The following is a 17,822-nucleotide window of genomic DNA, read 5'->3' as shown; positions in this document are numbered from 1 at the left end:
ATCAACGAACCCCGAGCTAGCTGAGGCTGCACCCTTTATTTTAACTGAATAGTTGGTCATAACTCATTTATTGCATAATAAGTGTTAAAAAATGAATATATAACTAAAATTAACTACAACTAATAACTAAATCTAAAAAAAAAAAAAATACCTATCAAAATTTTGCGCCCTTGGTAAGGTGCCCATCACGCAGGCAGCGTTCCCGCGCTGGCTTGCTATGGCCAATTTTCGCGCGAGAAAGCTGCCTGAATAGTTTATATTTTAAATGTTTTATTCTGATTTTTTACTTGGTTGTTGAAGTGTTTTATTTTTTATAAATGTCAAGAATGTTTAAAATTGTAATTCAAATATTCGCTAGGTGCACGACTGGTGCTGCCCTCATTTTGTCGGACTTTCTACGTTAAATCTTATGGAGTAAAATTAGCTGCCGCTAGTACTAATGTGAGACATTCCATAAAATTACCTGTGTTTGTGACGATCAGCGCCACTTCTCCTTCCATTATTATTTAAGTATTAATTACTTATTATTTTTATACCCATTTTAGCGGATTTTCGCTTTTTAAATTGTAATATGATTGTGTTGGACCTAGGTATCTTGTCTTGAATAAACGGATTTATTATATTATTATTTATCTGTCTGTTAAAAACATTACTGACTGCCGAGAGCAATATATGTAGGTAGGTATGTTGTTGTATATGAAGCTGTGGTGGCCGAGTGGATATGACGTCCGACTTTCAATCTGGAGGTCGCGGGTTCAAATCCTGGCTCCTACCAATGAGTTTTTCGGAACTTATGTACGAAATATCATTTGATATTTACCACTAGCTTTTCGGTGAAGGAAAACATCGTGAGGAAACCTGCATACATCTGCGAAGAAATTCAAAGGTGTATGTGAAGTCCCCAATCCGCATTGGGCTAGCGTGGGGACTATAGCCCAAGCCCTCTCGCGCATGAGAGGAGGCCTATGCCCAGCAGTGGGACGCATATAGGCTCACATTATTATTTATTATTATTATGTATGTGTGTTTGTAGCTTGGTATGAGAGTACCGAACTAATCCAATTTTACCTGATGTTGTCGCCGATCAAATGGCAGCGATGTAGATGGATGGAAACATACGAGTGAGAAATCTAAGCCTTTAAACGAACAATTCTTGTTTATTTATTTATTTGTATATATATTTCGGGGATCTCGGTAACGGCTCTAACGATTACGATGAAATTTACTATACGGGGGTTTTCGGGGGCGAAAAATCGATCTATACAAATACAGTACCGGAACCGGGAATTCCCGGTTCTCGCCATTCAAACTCAGTACCGGGAGCAATCCCTAATTGGCAATGAAGAACAGTTTTATAGTAATATTGATCATGTTGTCGTTTAAATTATTAATATCTGGGTGACCGAGCTTTGCTCGGAAAACATATAAAAACTCAAAAATGCGCGTTTTCCCAGGGATAAGACAGTTAGATCGATATATCACCCCCGAAAACCCTCATGTACCAAATTTCATCGAAATCATTAGAGCCGTTCCCGAGATCTCCTAAATAAATATAAAAGAATTGCTGGTTTAAAGGTAATATCTGGGAGACCGAGCTTTGCTCGGAAAATATAAAATCTCAAAAATTAGCGTTTTCCCAGAGATAAGACCTAGCTAGATCGATTTTTCGCCCCCGAAAACCCCCATATAACAAATTTCATCTAAATCGTTAGAGCCGTTTCCGAGATCCCCGAAATATATATATATATATAAATAAATATGCAAGAATTGCTCGTTTAAAGGTATTAGATAGATAGATTAGATAAGATAAGATAGAAGAATATAAGCCTAGGACCAGTAGCAAATTCTTCGTTGAATAAATAAACTAGGTACATAATGTATTTAAAAAAGTGCGCCAAGAAGTTCTTGCGTTTGTATCTGTCAACAGCGCCGGATATAATTTTCTTTCTTTTTATTACACTATTAACTAACTAGAAACCATACCTATCTACAGAAATAAATAAGCATCGAGTACTCACTCCATACACGGCTATCCTTAGGTACTCTATTAAGTTGTATCCCATATTGTTGTCTCCAATTAAGTCCAACCTATTTATTTTCACCACACCAGCTCGGAAAGGCTTACTTTGCACTTCAAAAACGGATAGCAAAGTTGCACTTTGTTATCAGTAGGTAATTCACATGTGAGGCAAAGTAATCAAATGCAAATTTTGAATTGTTTTCTTATGTTTGCTGGTAGAATTGACTTTTAAATGATGATTTTGGATGATAAATATTTAATACCATTCATTTGAATTTGTTTGATATTTTACTTACATTTAATATTTGCTTCGGGTTGGTGTGGTGATAAATTTTGTATTTCACTCGGAGGCAAATTTTGTTTAACCCTCGTGCTTTGAAACCCTCGCAACGTTCAAGATTCCATTTTTCGAACCACTCTTCACTCTTGTAAAACAAATAACTATTAATTGCGGTACCGCACGCACGCAAATACATTACGTGTGTGTCGTCTCTCAATACCTACTACAACGGACAGCGAACAAGCTCGGAATCAATACCGGTATTAGAGAGCTACCGATAATTGGTATTGTTGTTCAGCGCAATGTCATTGTTTCCCGGACATTGTTCAGAATTTGAACAAGGGAGGACTAGCGTTGTGAACATCAACAGTCTAAATTTGAAGAACTCGAGTCGTCACTCGCTCTTTTAAGTTCCGTGTCAAATTCCTAACAAAACAAAATCAACTATTCCTTCATAGGGACTATTCCTTCTACTAGCGTTTTTCTCGAACAACGATCAAAATTGATAAATTCATCGACAAAGCAGCGATTGCTTTTAAGGTGACAGTCCATTTCCAACCGCAGCTGCACTACTGTTCATTTTACTATGGAAATTGACAGTAACAGCGACGCGTTCAGTACCAGTAGTGCAGCTGCGGTCAGAAATGGAATGTTACCCTTAGTTTCAGCAATCAAAGCAATTATTTTTTTCCTACGATTGAAAATCGAAGAAATATACGCTCGTGGACGGAATACCCATACCATGAATCGCTGACAGTGTCAAAACTGACATTTACTCTATCGAGAACGTAATTTACTTTCTATACATCTCGTTTGCACTAATATGCGAGTACGAGCGATGTATAGAAAGTAAATTAGGTACGTTCTCGACGGCGTTTATGTCAGTGCCAAAATGATGGTAGCCGTACAGCCAGCCTATTATGGATAGCTTTATCCATCTTTATCCACGTGATAAAATAACTGTCACTGTTTAACACCGTGGGAAAGAAAGTGACGGACACCGTTTTATCACGCTGTCACGTAGACAAGAACGACCATCATATCCGTACAGCGGGCTCAGCACGGATCCATTTTTATCCACTATCACTAAGCCCGTCACTTTCGCACTTACATACTTGTTAGAACGTGACAGGCATGGTGATAAATGATAAAAATGCGACCGTGCTACTAGGGCAGCCAGCCTATTATGGATAGCTTTATCCATCTTTATCCACGTGATAAAATAACTGTCACTGTTTAACACCGTGGGAAAGAAAGTGACGGACACCGTTTTATCACGCTGTCACGTAGACAAGAACGACCATCATATCCGTACAGGTTTCAAGTTTTGACGTATAAGGAAAACATACACACTCGTGTTCATACACTTTATTTTCACAAGATAGAGAACATCAACAAATCTCTTAAGAATTACATTAACGAAAGACTAAAGGGTAACCCCAGCTGCGTACGTTATTTATATACAACAAGCTCTTTGGCTATAGAAAAGAAAATATACACAGAAACCATAATTATACAAATAATATACAATAAAATTGCGAACCGAACGGCGAAATAACGAATTTAAAATTATCAATAAAATTTCAACATTTAAAAATATTTTTAAAAATACATTGTACAGAAAGTGCAAGTATATCCTAGTGTGCATTTTTTACATTTTCGAATACTGACGTCGGTAAACGATTTATCGCTAAAATTTACAGAAAAAACTTATTCGCTTTAATATTAAACAAGGAGAAATTGTGATATATTTCATTGAAAATACTAGATTTTGTTGAAAAAAATGTGTAAGTAATAATAATAAGTCAACTTAATCATAGACCGAGAGATGCTTTCGAAAATTCTACCTGATTAAGTATGAAAAGAACTCCGCAAAACGGAATGACATTTTAAGTTCCCCCATAGAGAAATATAGTACGACAAGAGTGCTCAATCCATACATCAGTTTTGGTACCAAAAAGACTATTATTTTCAGTGTCGGCATATAGCATCGAGTATAGCGGAATTATCACTACTGCAACATCTATTGTCAAGTAGCAGTACTGATAATTCCGCTACTCGATGCTAGATGTCGACTATGAAAATAATAGTCTTTTTGTTACCAAAACTGATGTATGGAGTGAGCAATCTATGTATTTTTTTTTCTCTATGGTCCCACGCATGTAACTTTACTCAGCACCATTTCGCATGTTTTTTTTAATATGACTCAAATTCATTGTTAGAATATTCCATCTCCCAATTGTCTTTTCTTTTCTGACAACGCGTTTCGATTCCTATTTCGGATTCAATTTTGCGAAACTACTGAAAACAGACTACAAATTCTACATTTTCTAAGTTAGCTATGTAACAAACAATGTTCTTAGCGTAATAAAAAAAGAATGTTCTAAAGCGATACAGCCTTTTGACCGCTGCTACCTGATATTCATACAATATGTACGCACGTACGTATTAATACACAATTCAGGTGAAAATTCCAATATAATCTAGACAGCAGTGGCCATAAGGTCACATTTTTGAACAAGCTTCTGTCAAACAAACTGTCAAAACCATGTGTTTTTGTACATAGAATCATATGTTGGTTATGACACTTATGACAACGTATTTATATATTTTGTGCTGAAATCATGATGACAAAAAATATACATGAAAAGTTAGTGTTTTAGGACGATTTACACTTCGGCTGAAAATGTAATATTACATTATACTGTAAAACCGACAATTATCAAAAGTGTGATAACAAGCTTTCTAAAAAAATGCACAAATTACAAAATAATCTATTAAGAATCGCTGATTAATCCTAATAGACGCATACGAAGTACTTTACATTTAAAAACGCCTCATAGTCTAGGAGCCGGCCGTGAAAATGGTTTCTCGTCGCAACTGGCTCCCGGACTATGCGGCGCGGAAGCGTTTAACTACCTAGAGCAGGCACAGAAGGGTTCAGTACATTTGGCTTATTAAGGGAAACCTTAGGAATATCACATCGACTATTTAACCCTGGGATTATTTCAACATTACTCGGCGTGTGACCACTTAAGACCACTTCTCCCCTTCTTAATGGATATTATTAACTTACTATGTAAAAATAGTTATAGATGGCCTCGTTTTTTTTGTGAAAACATGCCCAGTAACATTAAAAAGATAAATTGAAGTTAGTTAAGAGTGCAAAAATGAGTTACTTATGTATTTTTCTTGAAATTTAAACTTCATTAATACACATACCTTAGGTAGCACCCTTAACTATGTGAAACAATGGAATGTAAGGTCAATATTAATAAATAATTCAAAAATATCTGGTGAATTAAGTACCCAAGGGTAAGCGATTTACCACTAAAATATTTACCCTAAAATTACCCTACAAATAGCATTGAGCTGAGATCTTGTACCTAATTATTTTACGTATACCTATTAAAATTTCTAATCTATTAAGTTGTTCAGTCCTTATCAGATATATCGGAGCGACCAAGGTGTTCACAATATCTGAACACGCACTCTAACGCCCTGACAATAGAGGCGTGTTCAGATATTTGTGAGCACCTTGGCCGCTCCGATATATCTGATGGCGACTGTACGGTGAACGATACGAGTATTAATTTTAGTACTATTTCACACTAATAGTTAAGGTCTCTATTGTTTCCCAAAAAGTTTTAAATCATAATGTATTGTTTGTACGCATTTTCGTTAGTCATAATTCATTTGGTTCAGAAACGCGTCACTTTTCAGGATTGGCATTAGACAAACCTAACCTATCTATAGGATAACCTTACGAATTAACCGTTTCAGTTTTATGACTAACTAGCGACCCGCCCCGGCTTCGCACGGGTTAACAAATTATACAAAAACCTTCCTCTTGAATCACTCTATCTATTAAAAAAAACCGCATCAAAATCCGTTGCGTAATTTTAAAGATCTAAGCATACATACCGACAGACAGACAGCGGGAAGCGACTTTGTTTTATACTATGTAGTGATGATGATAATATGACAAACAATACATTATGGGAAACAAAGGGACCCCGGATAGTTAACAGTGTGGGCGATGGTACCTTGTCACAGTGACAATAGTATGAGGTCCTAGCGACTTTCATATCGATTGTCACTGTGACAAGGTACGTAATGGTACTGAAATTAAATTATTTGTATCAAACCTTGGTATGTTACCACAGATTTTGTACAACTTAGAGTATTTTAGCTCTGTAATGTGATGTAGTGAATATAGATGCAAGATAGCGACACAGTCATTAAACACCGTTGCAATCAGAAATATCTCAACACGCCAAATGTCGAAAATAAATCACCAATTCATATTTAAAACATGTATGATAACATGTCACTTTCAAGTGCGAAAGTGACGCATGACATGACAAGTGATAAAAATGCAGAGATGCGATTTATTTGAAATACTTCTATTTAAAATGCAAATACAAAATGCAAAATACCTATTTTGTATTTTGCATTTAAATGCCTTTTAGTAAAAAACATTTTGTATTTTATTTGAAATACTTTTCGAGATGTATTTTGCATTTTTAATATTCATTTCAAAATGCAAAATACTTTGTGATTAAGTTTAGCCAACATTACCAGTCAAACAAAATGAAATGAACGAATGACGCTTGTATTGCCGAATTTGACGCAAAGAGGCGCCTGCTAGCGCCTGGCGCCAGCGCCAGGTATTGTTAAAAAGCGTATAATAAATAAAAATTGATGTTTATTTCTTTCACATACACACTGCCTGTAAATCTTAATTTAGTGCTAATTGCTATTAGCAAACTTAATTTCGTATGCCCTTGAGTACGACATAGTGGAACAATTTTTCTTTTTTACCATCATATGCAATATCATGTTGTGTACTCCTATGATCGACGAATAAAGCATTTGTATTTTGTATTTGTATTTTTTTTTTTCACTTTTAAAAAATACCAGTCCAGTTGTTATTAATAAAAGAAAAGTGTAATAATAATAAAATAAAAACTAGATGCACAATCAACCGAAATAAATGGCCACACAAGTCACAAAATGGAGCCATGGCTCTCATTTCGTTAGTCTAGTTTTTTACATTATTTTAAGTGAGTATTATTCTCTTTATTCATTTTTCGTCTTAAGTTAGGTTTTATTACAATATGGATATAAAATTAAAATATAAAAACACTTACAAAAACAATATAAAAATATTATAAAAAAACCTAACCTAGGGTGCCGCCAGCAGCGGGGCAAGGCCCAAGCTGCCGGTGGTCAGGGCCGCAGAGAGAGGAACCGGCGGACTATCCGCGCCGTGTCTAAGATCACCGCCTTCTGCATCTTGCCCTTGATCCAACCACCTAGCGAGAGTCTCTCAAGATGTTGGTCGAGACTCTTCGCTATTAGACGAAGTATTATTATTATTAATAACAGAATTTATTGATACGCGTACTGATAAATATGACCAAAATGTCATGCATAAGGTGCCATGTTATTAGACATTTTTGTTCGGCTCGGCATTGTGCCTCTATTTCTCATGACAAATACCTAAAATAAATAAAAATATCTGAGATTTGGTCAAAAGGTATTTTATTTTGAAAAAGTATTTTGAAAATACCTATTTTGCATTTAGCATTTGAAATACAAAACGCAAAACTATTTGGTATTTTGCATTTGAAATAGTAAATCTGAAAAGTATTTTGCATTTTGTATTTAAATGCTTTTTTAAAACCATTTTGTACATCTCTGTAAAAATGCGACCATGATATCGCCGCTGATCATATTTAAAGACTAAAATGTCCTATAAAGTGTGGGCGATGGTATTTGATGACTGTAAAGCTATTCGTTTGTAAGCTAAATATTGCACAGTTATTATTAAGTGAAAACATCAACATTATAACGTTTGCATTTGGAAATGTATGAAGAAACAGGTTTTTTCCTATTTATTACTCAAAATCAGTATTTACGCGGTATACATTAACTTTGGTTGTATGTAAAAATGCAACCTATCATGTGACACTAAGTTTTGTTGTACATGTAATGTCTATGTCACTTTATATCAATAGGCAAAGTACGCAAAAAAAAAATTGCAGCCGCAAAATTTACAGTTAAAGTAGATGGCGCTACAAGTGGCCTTAACGATTGACAGAATGTGAGTTGCTGGAAAGGCCATCTAATTCAGCTGTCAATTTTACGATAGTTGCGTCTCAGTTTTCTTTTGTCTATGCTTTATAGCCATGTTTAACATTGACCGGAAGTCACAGGTCAGTTTGACAACAATATCTGTCAATAATGAACATTCTGACAATCAAGATATTTACAGTATAGTCGATAACAGTTACTCTGTTACAAAATTCGAATCGACACCAATAACCAGAAAGAGACCTAACATTACATTCGTATATCTCCGTCCCTTTCCAAACACGAAATCGTATTTTCATACAAAAATCACTTGGGATTCATATTTAGTCTAAAAATGTTGCTAATCGTATGAAATTGCTATTGAACAAAAATTTGCACTATTGGATATGTAATTAAATTAGGACTACATTTTTATCTAATAATTCCTCTATGAATATAATTTAAGTATCTTCAAATTGACAGATAAAATTCACGTATAATTTTGATAATTATATTTATAAAAAAAACTAGTCGCAACCGCAATGAAACTTTCATTTCACGAGATTTTTATTAAACGAAAAATAAATTACAATTACAGTAAATACCAACAATTCGGTAACATAATCCAAATTAAACAATACTACCACACTTCCCGTTGGTCAACGACAGATTTCCCCCTAAACCCCCAAGGGATGTACCCCTACCTAGGGTTCCATGGCTGAACCCATTCCCCTCATACCCGTTCATGTACTGATTATTTTGTAACCCGATTAGAAGTTCAACTAGAGCATTAGCCGCGCTCTGAGCGTTAAGCAGCTCAAAGATTATACAGTTACATTCAGGCTCAGGGTTTTTGAGGTTGCTTTTGTTTGAGGAGTTGGAGCTGGTGTTGGAGGAGTTGGAGGATTGGGGGGGGTTGGGGTGGAGGGGGCAGAGGAGTTGGAGGTTCTTGGGGAAGTGGGGGGGGACGCCGGAGAGGTGGTTGGCGGCGGCGCGCGCGTAGAACACGCACGTGTGCCCGTCCGCGTCCGGGTAGTTCGGGTTGCCGTTGTGCTGGAAGAAAATTACGTTAGTGTTAGACAAAGTTAATATATGTACCTACCTAAAATCCGTATCTAAGTTAGCGAGTTTATAAAACTAATTGATACAGAATTTGTACTTAAACGAGTACAATAAAAAGCGGCCAAGTGCGAGTCGGACTCGCCCATGAAGGGTTCCGTATTTAGGCGATTTATGACGTATAAAAAAAAACTACTTACTAGATCTCGTTCAAACCAATTTTCGGTGGAAGTTTACATGGTAATGTACATCATATATTTTTTTTAGTTTTATCATTCTCTTATTTTAGAAGTTACAGGGGGGGGGGGGACACATTTTACCACTTTGGAAGTGTCTCTCGCGCAAACTATTCAGTTTAGAAAAAAATGATATTAGAAACCTCAATATCATTTTTGAAGACCTATCCATAGATACCCCACACGTATGGGTTTGATGAAAAAAAAAATTTTGAGTTTCAGTTCGAAGTATGGGGAAACCCAAAAATTTACTGTTTTTTTCTATTTTTGTGTGAAAATCTTAATGCGGTTCACAGAATACATCTACTTACCAAGTTTCAACAGTATAGTTCTTATAGTTTCGGAGAAAAGTGGCTGTGACATACGGACGGACAGACAGACGGACAGACGGACAGACAGACAGACAGACATGACGAATCTATAAGGGTTCCGTTTTTTGCCATTTGGCTACGGAACCCTAAAAAGCCCGTAATGTATATGCCCGGGGAATGTTGTAGGATATATCATAGATGAAAATTATTTTTTATTGTAATTGCTCCAAAAACGATACCTAAACCATAGAGAAATATAGTAAGACAAGAGTGCTCAATCGATACATCAGTTTCGGTAACAAGAATACTATTAATTTCAGTGTCTACATCTAGCATCGAGTAGCGGAACTATCGGTACTGCTACCAGTACCGATAGTTCCGCTACTCGATGCTAGATGTAGACACTGAAATTAATAGTATTTTTGGTACCAACTGATGTATGGAGTGAGCAATCTATGTATTTTTTTCTCTATGGTCAAGTGCGAATGGTGCAACTGGCACATACCCATATCAACAGTTGTGCAGCGGGCAGCTGCCCCGCTGCGGCGGCCGCTCTCAGCGCTAGCGCTCGCTCGCCAGCATGCGCGCTAGCGAGGATATGGCGCCGCGAGAGGACGCCGTGAGGGTGATTGACCCCAAGCACAGAATAAATAATAGTACTAGGTACAGAAGACTCACTCTCTAACAAAACGCGTCTGGTACGATCAGCACAGATATGGCCGCTAGGTGGCGACAGCGCCACGCGCGGCTTATGGCTAGCCACCGAAATTGGTGTGGAACGGATGTACTTTTAGCTACCTGTAGCAAAGCGACGAAATCGCGGAGTGAGTCACGCCTGCCCCAAGTATATTTTGAATTGAATTGACTCACCCATATCAGCAGCTGTGCAGCGGGCAGCTGCCCCGCTGCGGCCGCCGCTCTCAGCGCTAAAGCTCGCTCGCCAGCATGCGCGCTAGCGAGGATATGGCGCCGCGAGATGACGCCATTAGGAGGGCGATTGACCCAAGTATATTTTGAATTGAATTGACTCACTCATATAAGCAGCTGTGCAGCGGACAGCTGCCCCGCTGCGGCGGCCGCTCTCAGCGCTAAAGCTCGCTCGCCAGCATGCGCGCCAGCGAGGATATGGCGCCGCGAGACGACGCCATTAGGAGGGCGATTGACCCAAGTATATTTTGAATTGAATTGACTCACCCATATAAGCAGCTGTGCAGCGGGCAGCTGCCCCGCCGCAGCCGCCGCTCTCAGCGCTAAAGCTCGCTCGCCAGCATGCGCGCCAGCGAGGATATGGCGCCGCTAGATGACGCCATTAGGAGGGCGATTGACCCAAGTATATTTTGAATTGAATTGACTCACCCATATAAGCAGCTGTGCAGCGGGCAGCTGCCCCGCTGCGGCGGCCGCTCTCAGCGCTAAAGCTCGCTCGCCAGCATGCGCGCTAGCGAGGATATAGCGCCGCGAGACGACGCCATGAGGAGGGCGATTGACCCAAGTATATTTTGAATTGAATTGACTCACCCATATAAGCAGCTGTGCAGCGGGCAGCTGCCCCGCTGCGGCGGCCGCTCTCAGCGCTAAAGCTCGCTCGCCAGCATGCGCGCTAGCGAGGATATGGCGCCGCGAGAGGACGCCGCGAGGAGGGTGATTGACCCCAAGTATAGAGCGACTCTACCCCAGTATATATTTTGAATTGAATTGACTCACCCATATAAGCAGCTGTGCAGCGGGCAGCTGCCCCGCTGCGGCGGCCGCTCTCAGCGCTAAAGCCCGTTCAGCCGGCGTGGGCGCGCGCGGCGCGGGCACGGCCAGCATGCGCGCTAGCGAGGATATGGCGCCGCGCGAGGAGGCCGTGAGGAGGGATTCAACGCCCGTAGGGACCTCGGTGGACGAGAGGAACGCGCGACGCTCGTATTTTAGACGGATCCATCTGAAACGTAACGTGCTCATGTTAGAAATTAACGGCGTTATTCGTAAACGGCCGCTAAGTTAATCAGTTGATGATCAGCGTTTGTCGAATCCCTCTCTATGGCATAACGACAGATAGGGACAAACGATTATCATCAACTGATTAAGTTAGCGGCCGTTTATGAATAACGCTGTAATTATTCATGTGAGAAAAGGGAAAAAAACGCGTTTCAGACTACCTAGTAAACGTGTCTTAAGTACCTGTTTAAACAGTATTTTACATACAGAAAATTGTTAAAAAAATAACGATTTTAACGGAACTCGTCCTCGCGAAGCAATACAGCACAGCATTTTATATTTATAAACTTAATATTCGTCACTTATTCATAACTTATATGAATTTGCTTCTTACCTATAAGAGATTGACGTGTAAACTTTATTAATGTATGTTTATAAATAAATAATGTAAATCTGAATAACTCTGTCGAAAAACTAAGTCACGAAATTTTCCTATTTACCATAAAATGCTTTTAAACCGTATTTAAAACTAGGTAGCAAAAAACATGATTAGTATTATTACCTTTCTTTCTCTTCTCGACTAGAAGATGCAATAGGTTTTATATGCCCGCGTAGGTCCGCCTCCCAAATATTGTTGGCCAGCCCATTACCCATAGACACCATGACACTCACGTGACCCAATCTACAATTAGACAAACACAATTAAAATATCTTATAATAATAATCAGGTAATTTTGTAAACTGAAAAAAATAATAATAAACACATCTCTTTTTCTACAATAGTCCCAATGCCTGCAGAAATCGGTTCATGGGTGTCTATTGTTGCAACTGGGAACGGATTCCAGCAGGCGTTCTACATGACATAAAAGCTCTCCAAGGGGCCTCTACGTGTTGGATCTGTGTCCCCACGCAAGCCTATCAAAAAACCGGGATTATAGGCCCGTGATATCCAAGGAAACACAATTAAAATAAACAGGTAATTTTGTAAAATGAAATAATGAAATTTTTATAACATAATACATTTTGATGTAAGTAATAGATTTGACGGTGTAAAAGTTAATGAATATGATAGAATACTCACGGCCACTCATCGAGATCTAGGGAGCGTACGCGCGAAATATGCGAGCCGAGGTTGCGGTGAATGCCCGAGCACTCGATGCAAATCAGCACACCTAGGTTCAAGCTCGCCCAGTCAGGATCTAGACACAACAAGTCCATTAGGCGGGTCCATACAAAACGAAACGCCTCGTGAAGACATTTGAGGCCTATTACGGCTTCGATCAACACGAAAGGGATGCGGCATTCACACTATTTCCCCTCTGCCTAGGTACAAGATCAACTGATCTAGCGCGGGTAATAAAACTAGTTGCGCTCGGATTTTTAACTAGACCGAGTCCAGACGCGCGAGTGAACACAGCAGCAGAAAAAATGCCTAATTGCTCGGTTTTTTGTTGTAAAAAGAGGTCGGGGACATCAAATTTACAAAAAGAAGGTTTTACATTTCACATGTAATATTTTTTTTACATGTCATACGTTTAATTACATTTAAACACAATTATTATATTTTAGTCTCATGTAATTGCTGGATTTATCGATTTTCCTCGCCCAGTACAAATTGCGGATCGGTCGAGCGACAAATCCGATTTCTCATCTCTCAGAAAACGATAAAATTCTTTGACGAAAATGTGTTAGTGTGCGTGTTGTTACACTTGTGACTCGTCCGTACACAAAAACAGATCGAGGTGTGCAAGATTTGTCTGTGTAGGGTGTCATTTTCTATGTATTTGTGTCGTCATTACAGATTAGATTTTGTATGTAAGTGTGTGAGAAGTGCGACTGTGTGCACGTTCCCCCCCGCGAAAAATGGCAGAATGATTTGAATGTCAAGATATCGCTTGGGCCTATCCCTTCCGTGCCGGAAGCCCGTGTTGATCGAAGTATTACGGTATGGCATGTCTTCACAGTTGTTCGGAGCTGTCAACTTTATGTTCTAACTGACAGGCCGATATCGTCCGGAGGACTGGTAATCAGTGACCCCCTTAAAATGCATGTGATTTTAAAAACCCATAAATAAATAAATATTAAGGACATTTTTACACAAATTGACTAAGCCCTACAGTAAGCTCAAGAAAGCTTGTGTTGTGAGTACTTAGACAACGATATATATAATATACAAATACTTAAATAAATAGAAAACAACCATGACTCAAATATCTGTGCTCATCACACAAATAAATGCCCTTACCGGGATTCGAACCCAGGACCTCGGCTTCAAAGGCAGGGTCACTACCCACTAGGCCAGACCGGTCGTCAGACATGACCGAGTATACATTTTTATACTGATAATTTAGGTAAAAAAATAGTTATTTATGGAATGGGGAGTTAAAAATCTGAATGGAAATTGTATAACAAATCCATTTAAAACCAAATTTCAATTGTTTATCTAAGAAAAATGAAAAAAAATCGTACTTGGAAAGTTAAATGCTCTAGTGCAGAACGTATCACTTTCTGCACACCTTTTAGAACAGCAATGGCCCTCTTTCAGAGCATGATAAAAAGTAAATTGACCCGATGGTTCTACAGAGTAACAAGTACCATAGAGAAATATAGTAAGACAAGAGTGCTCACTCCATACATCAGTTCAGATATTAATTTCAGTGTCTACATCTAGCACCGAGTAGCGGAACTATCAGTACTGCTACTTGACAATAGATGTAGCACCGACCGGAAAGTCTTATCTCAACAGCATAAGACTTTCCGGTCGGTGCTACATCTATTGTCAAGTAGCAGTACTGATAGTTCCGCTACTCGATGCTAGATGCTAATAGTCTTTTTGGTACTAAAACTGATGTATGGAGTGAGCACTCTATGTATTTTTTTCTCTATGCAAGTACGCACCATTGGCCCCACAGTCCGCGCACTTGTCGTTGCCGTGCACGCGCCTAATGTAGTACGTGGCGCGAACGTCGCCCGTCGAGTTGGCGCCCGTCGGCGCTGGCAATCGGGACGTCTGCAACAATCACATTATTATTTACTTACTTACTTGGCTGGCGCGATGACCCAAAATGAGTGCCTCCAACACAAGAGCACGCCACTTTGCTCGCACCAGAACGGTTAAGTGCTAAGTGTTATCACTATTTTAATATTAATATAGGCCGGTAGCTTGAACATGTCATGCTCGCTTAAAAGTCTTTGCTTACGGTGGCGTCGTTGATCGGGTCGCCACTTTCCCGAATGAAGGTTGAGGGAGGCGATGGCTGAGATACGCGTCGTACTCGTGAACGGGTGCTGTTTGTGGAGACGGGTCTGTTTAAGCTAACACAGTGCAAATTGCAGTGAGACGCCCAGTGAACGCATATAAACCATGGAAGTATTCTATCCGCTCAATTATGACCCAACGTAAAGTATTCGATTGTAGGCGGTGCTTACAGACTGTTCGATTGGCAACTTCAGTGCGGCCGAGATGACAGTCAGTGACGGATGGCTAAATTGGTTTATAAAAACTACGTTTTTTTGTAATTAAAAATGTCTTCATGTGTCGTGAAGTGGTGCACAAGTTGTTTTAGTTCATATCAAGGACAGTGGAATCACTTTTCACTTGTAGTAAACAGATAACTTCAGTAAAATTTGGAATAAACATGACGACATTTTTTCAATACTACCGTGCTAAGCTAAAACGTAACAACTGCATACGACTTTCATATCAACATACGACTTTTTAAATTGCGAGGATAATAGGGATGGTTTTATGCCAAATGAAGTAGACTATTTTATTAACTTATGATTGGTTTAGGTTTTTCTATATACAGTAGAATCCGCTTATAATGACATTGAAGGGAAGTAACAAACATGTCATACTAAGCGGATGTCATATAAAGCATAGTTGATACTTTTTATTTTATTTTTTCCAAATTAATCTCAAACTATTTTGTGAGAGATGAGTTTTATTAACGGTTATGGTCCCATACAAAATTGTAATTATGCGCCTTTTTCTACTGACAAACTTGCTTGACCGGCTATATACATATAAAATATTTCCATTGGAAATGAAAGTGGGGATTTAATGTAACTCCGCCTGTTCAAATGTTTTTGACCCGATTCGTGTACCTACTCATGTAAATTTTGCAGGCTGTATAGCCTGTCCGATCTCTAAGATCAAGTTCGCCATACATTTACTATGGCGTACTTGATCTTAGAAAAACGGACAGACTATACCAGTACGGCTACCATCAGTTTGGCACTGACAAACGCCGTCGAGAACGTAATTTACTTTCTATACATCTCGCTCGTACTCGCATATTAGTGCAAACGAGATGTATAGAAAGTAAATAAGAGCCTCGGTAGAGAGTACCATTTTGTACCATTTGGAGTTGAAACTCTAGGTCCATGGGGTCCCAGCGCGCATAAGTTGTTCGCAGAAATCGCGAAGCGTCTGGTTGACGTAACTGGTGACCGAAGAGCTGGCGGCTACCTCGCACAACGTATCAGCATTGCGATACAGCGAGGAAATGTCGCCAGCATCCTTGGTACAATGCCTCAAGGGCCTATTTTAGATTTAAGCTAGTTTTTAATTTCTTTTAGTAATACACTGTATATATCTTGTTTGTAAATAAATGATTATATTCACTGAAAGTAAATTACGTTCTCGATAGCGTAAATGTCAGTTTTGACACTGTCAGTGACTCATGGTACGGGCTCTGAACGTGACTTCGCACTGCCATACAGATTGATAATAAAATATGCAAAATACTTATTATAGCGGAATACATTTATACCTACAACAATGAATATTTAATTATGTTGAGTTAGTCTGTCATTTAATTTCATAACAACATTTTAACTAGTTATCTTTTAATCTGCATTAAATTATTATACGTGAATTATTTGACTGGTTCTTCAATGTATGGCATAAACCTATCCCTGTCCAAGTCATATTCTAATCAAATATGAACCGCGAACTCTCAGCGGCCAGTACGTACAGCAAGAAGGTTATTAGCGGATTAATGTCGCTGATTGGTACTTACTGGACTTAGCTGTGTACGTTAGTGTAATAGAGACAGGCTCTGTAAACGTATCGTCTTATTTAAATGTAGGCGTAATTGTGTATGTGTGCTAATTTGGCCCGAGAATTTGAACGGTAATGTTCCCAAAGGCGGTTTCCAGTTATATGCTTTCACTGGAGACGCCTCATTCGGTTCTCGTATGTTTTTTTTGTTTTTTTTTCTCGTAATGTGTTAATCATACAGGATTCTGACTCTTGGAGACCCTATACATCTCTAAGGATAATTTGATAAACTATGTTATTTTTTAGTTCTGACACTTAGAGACATTTACACCTCTAAATAAGTTTAATTTTTTTTTCCATGTATCTGTTTTGTTTTTATTTTAATATTATTATTATAGTTTTTTTTATGTAATTCGACATTAAGAGACCTTATACATCTCTAAGTAATTGTATTACGTTAGTTTGATTTGGTAGTTGTAGTTGTATTTAATAATTGTTGATGTATTATTATTATTATTTTGCTTGTATGTAAATTCAATGTTGACGTGTAAAAGTGCCCTTGTGGCCTATTTGCTGAATAAATGTTGAAGTTGAAGTTGAAGGTATCACGCACAGAACATATTAAAGAGGTTAGAATGGCTATCGCGCGCAATCAGTATCGGAACCGGTGCCGCCGCTCGTTCCTCTCCACATTTACTAACATTCGCGCAACGGTAGTAAAAACTTGTGTGCGTGGTGAATGGATACGCCTCCTTTAGACAGATTTGATGTCTGGCTTCTTAATCTGAAGGTTATTGTGGCGCAAAAAGGCATGTTTACTTCGTTTTCGGTCAGCGCGGGCGAGTAGCATGCGGGCGTTTGCTCAAAACCGGAGGCGACACGTACCCTGCTCGCATCGCCATTCTAACTT

General features: G+C 38.8%; 1 protein-coding gene across 4 annotated transcripts in view; it reads right to left on the bottom strand.

The window, feature by feature from the left end:
• Window positions 1-8,993: 8,993 nt before the first annotated feature.
• LOC134649372 (centaurin-gamma-1A) overlaps window positions 8,994-17,822 on the bottom strand; it is a 384,793-nt gene continuing 375,964 nt past the window's right edge. For all 4 annotated transcript variants that reach the window (XM_063504093.1, XM_063504095.1, XM_063504096.1 and 1 more), the window contains 5 exons: window positions 14,806-14,917; window positions 12,989-13,106; window positions 12,470-12,589; window positions 11,689-11,911; window positions 8,994-9,431 (listed from right to left, as the gene is read on the bottom strand). In XM_063504093.1, coding sequence (XP_063360163.1) covers window positions 9,009-9,431; window positions 11,689-11,911; window positions 12,470-12,589; window positions 12,989-13,106; window positions 14,806-14,917 — 996 coding nt within the window. In that variant the 3' untranslated portion in view covers window positions 8,994-9,008. The remainder of the gene's footprint in view (window positions 9,432-11,688; window positions 11,912-12,469; window positions 12,590-12,988; window positions 13,107-14,805; window positions 14,918-17,822) is intronic.

This window comes from Cydia amplana, chromosome 7, assembly GCF_948474715.1.
Source record: "Cydia amplana chromosome 7, ilCydAmpl1.1, whole genome shotgun sequence".
Classification (NCBI taxonomy): domain Eukaryota; kingdom Metazoa; phylum Arthropoda; class Insecta; order Lepidoptera; family Tortricidae; genus Cydia; species Cydia amplana.
Note: the sequence above shows the minus strand (reverse complement) of the source record. Positions and strands in the feature narration are given on the sequence as shown.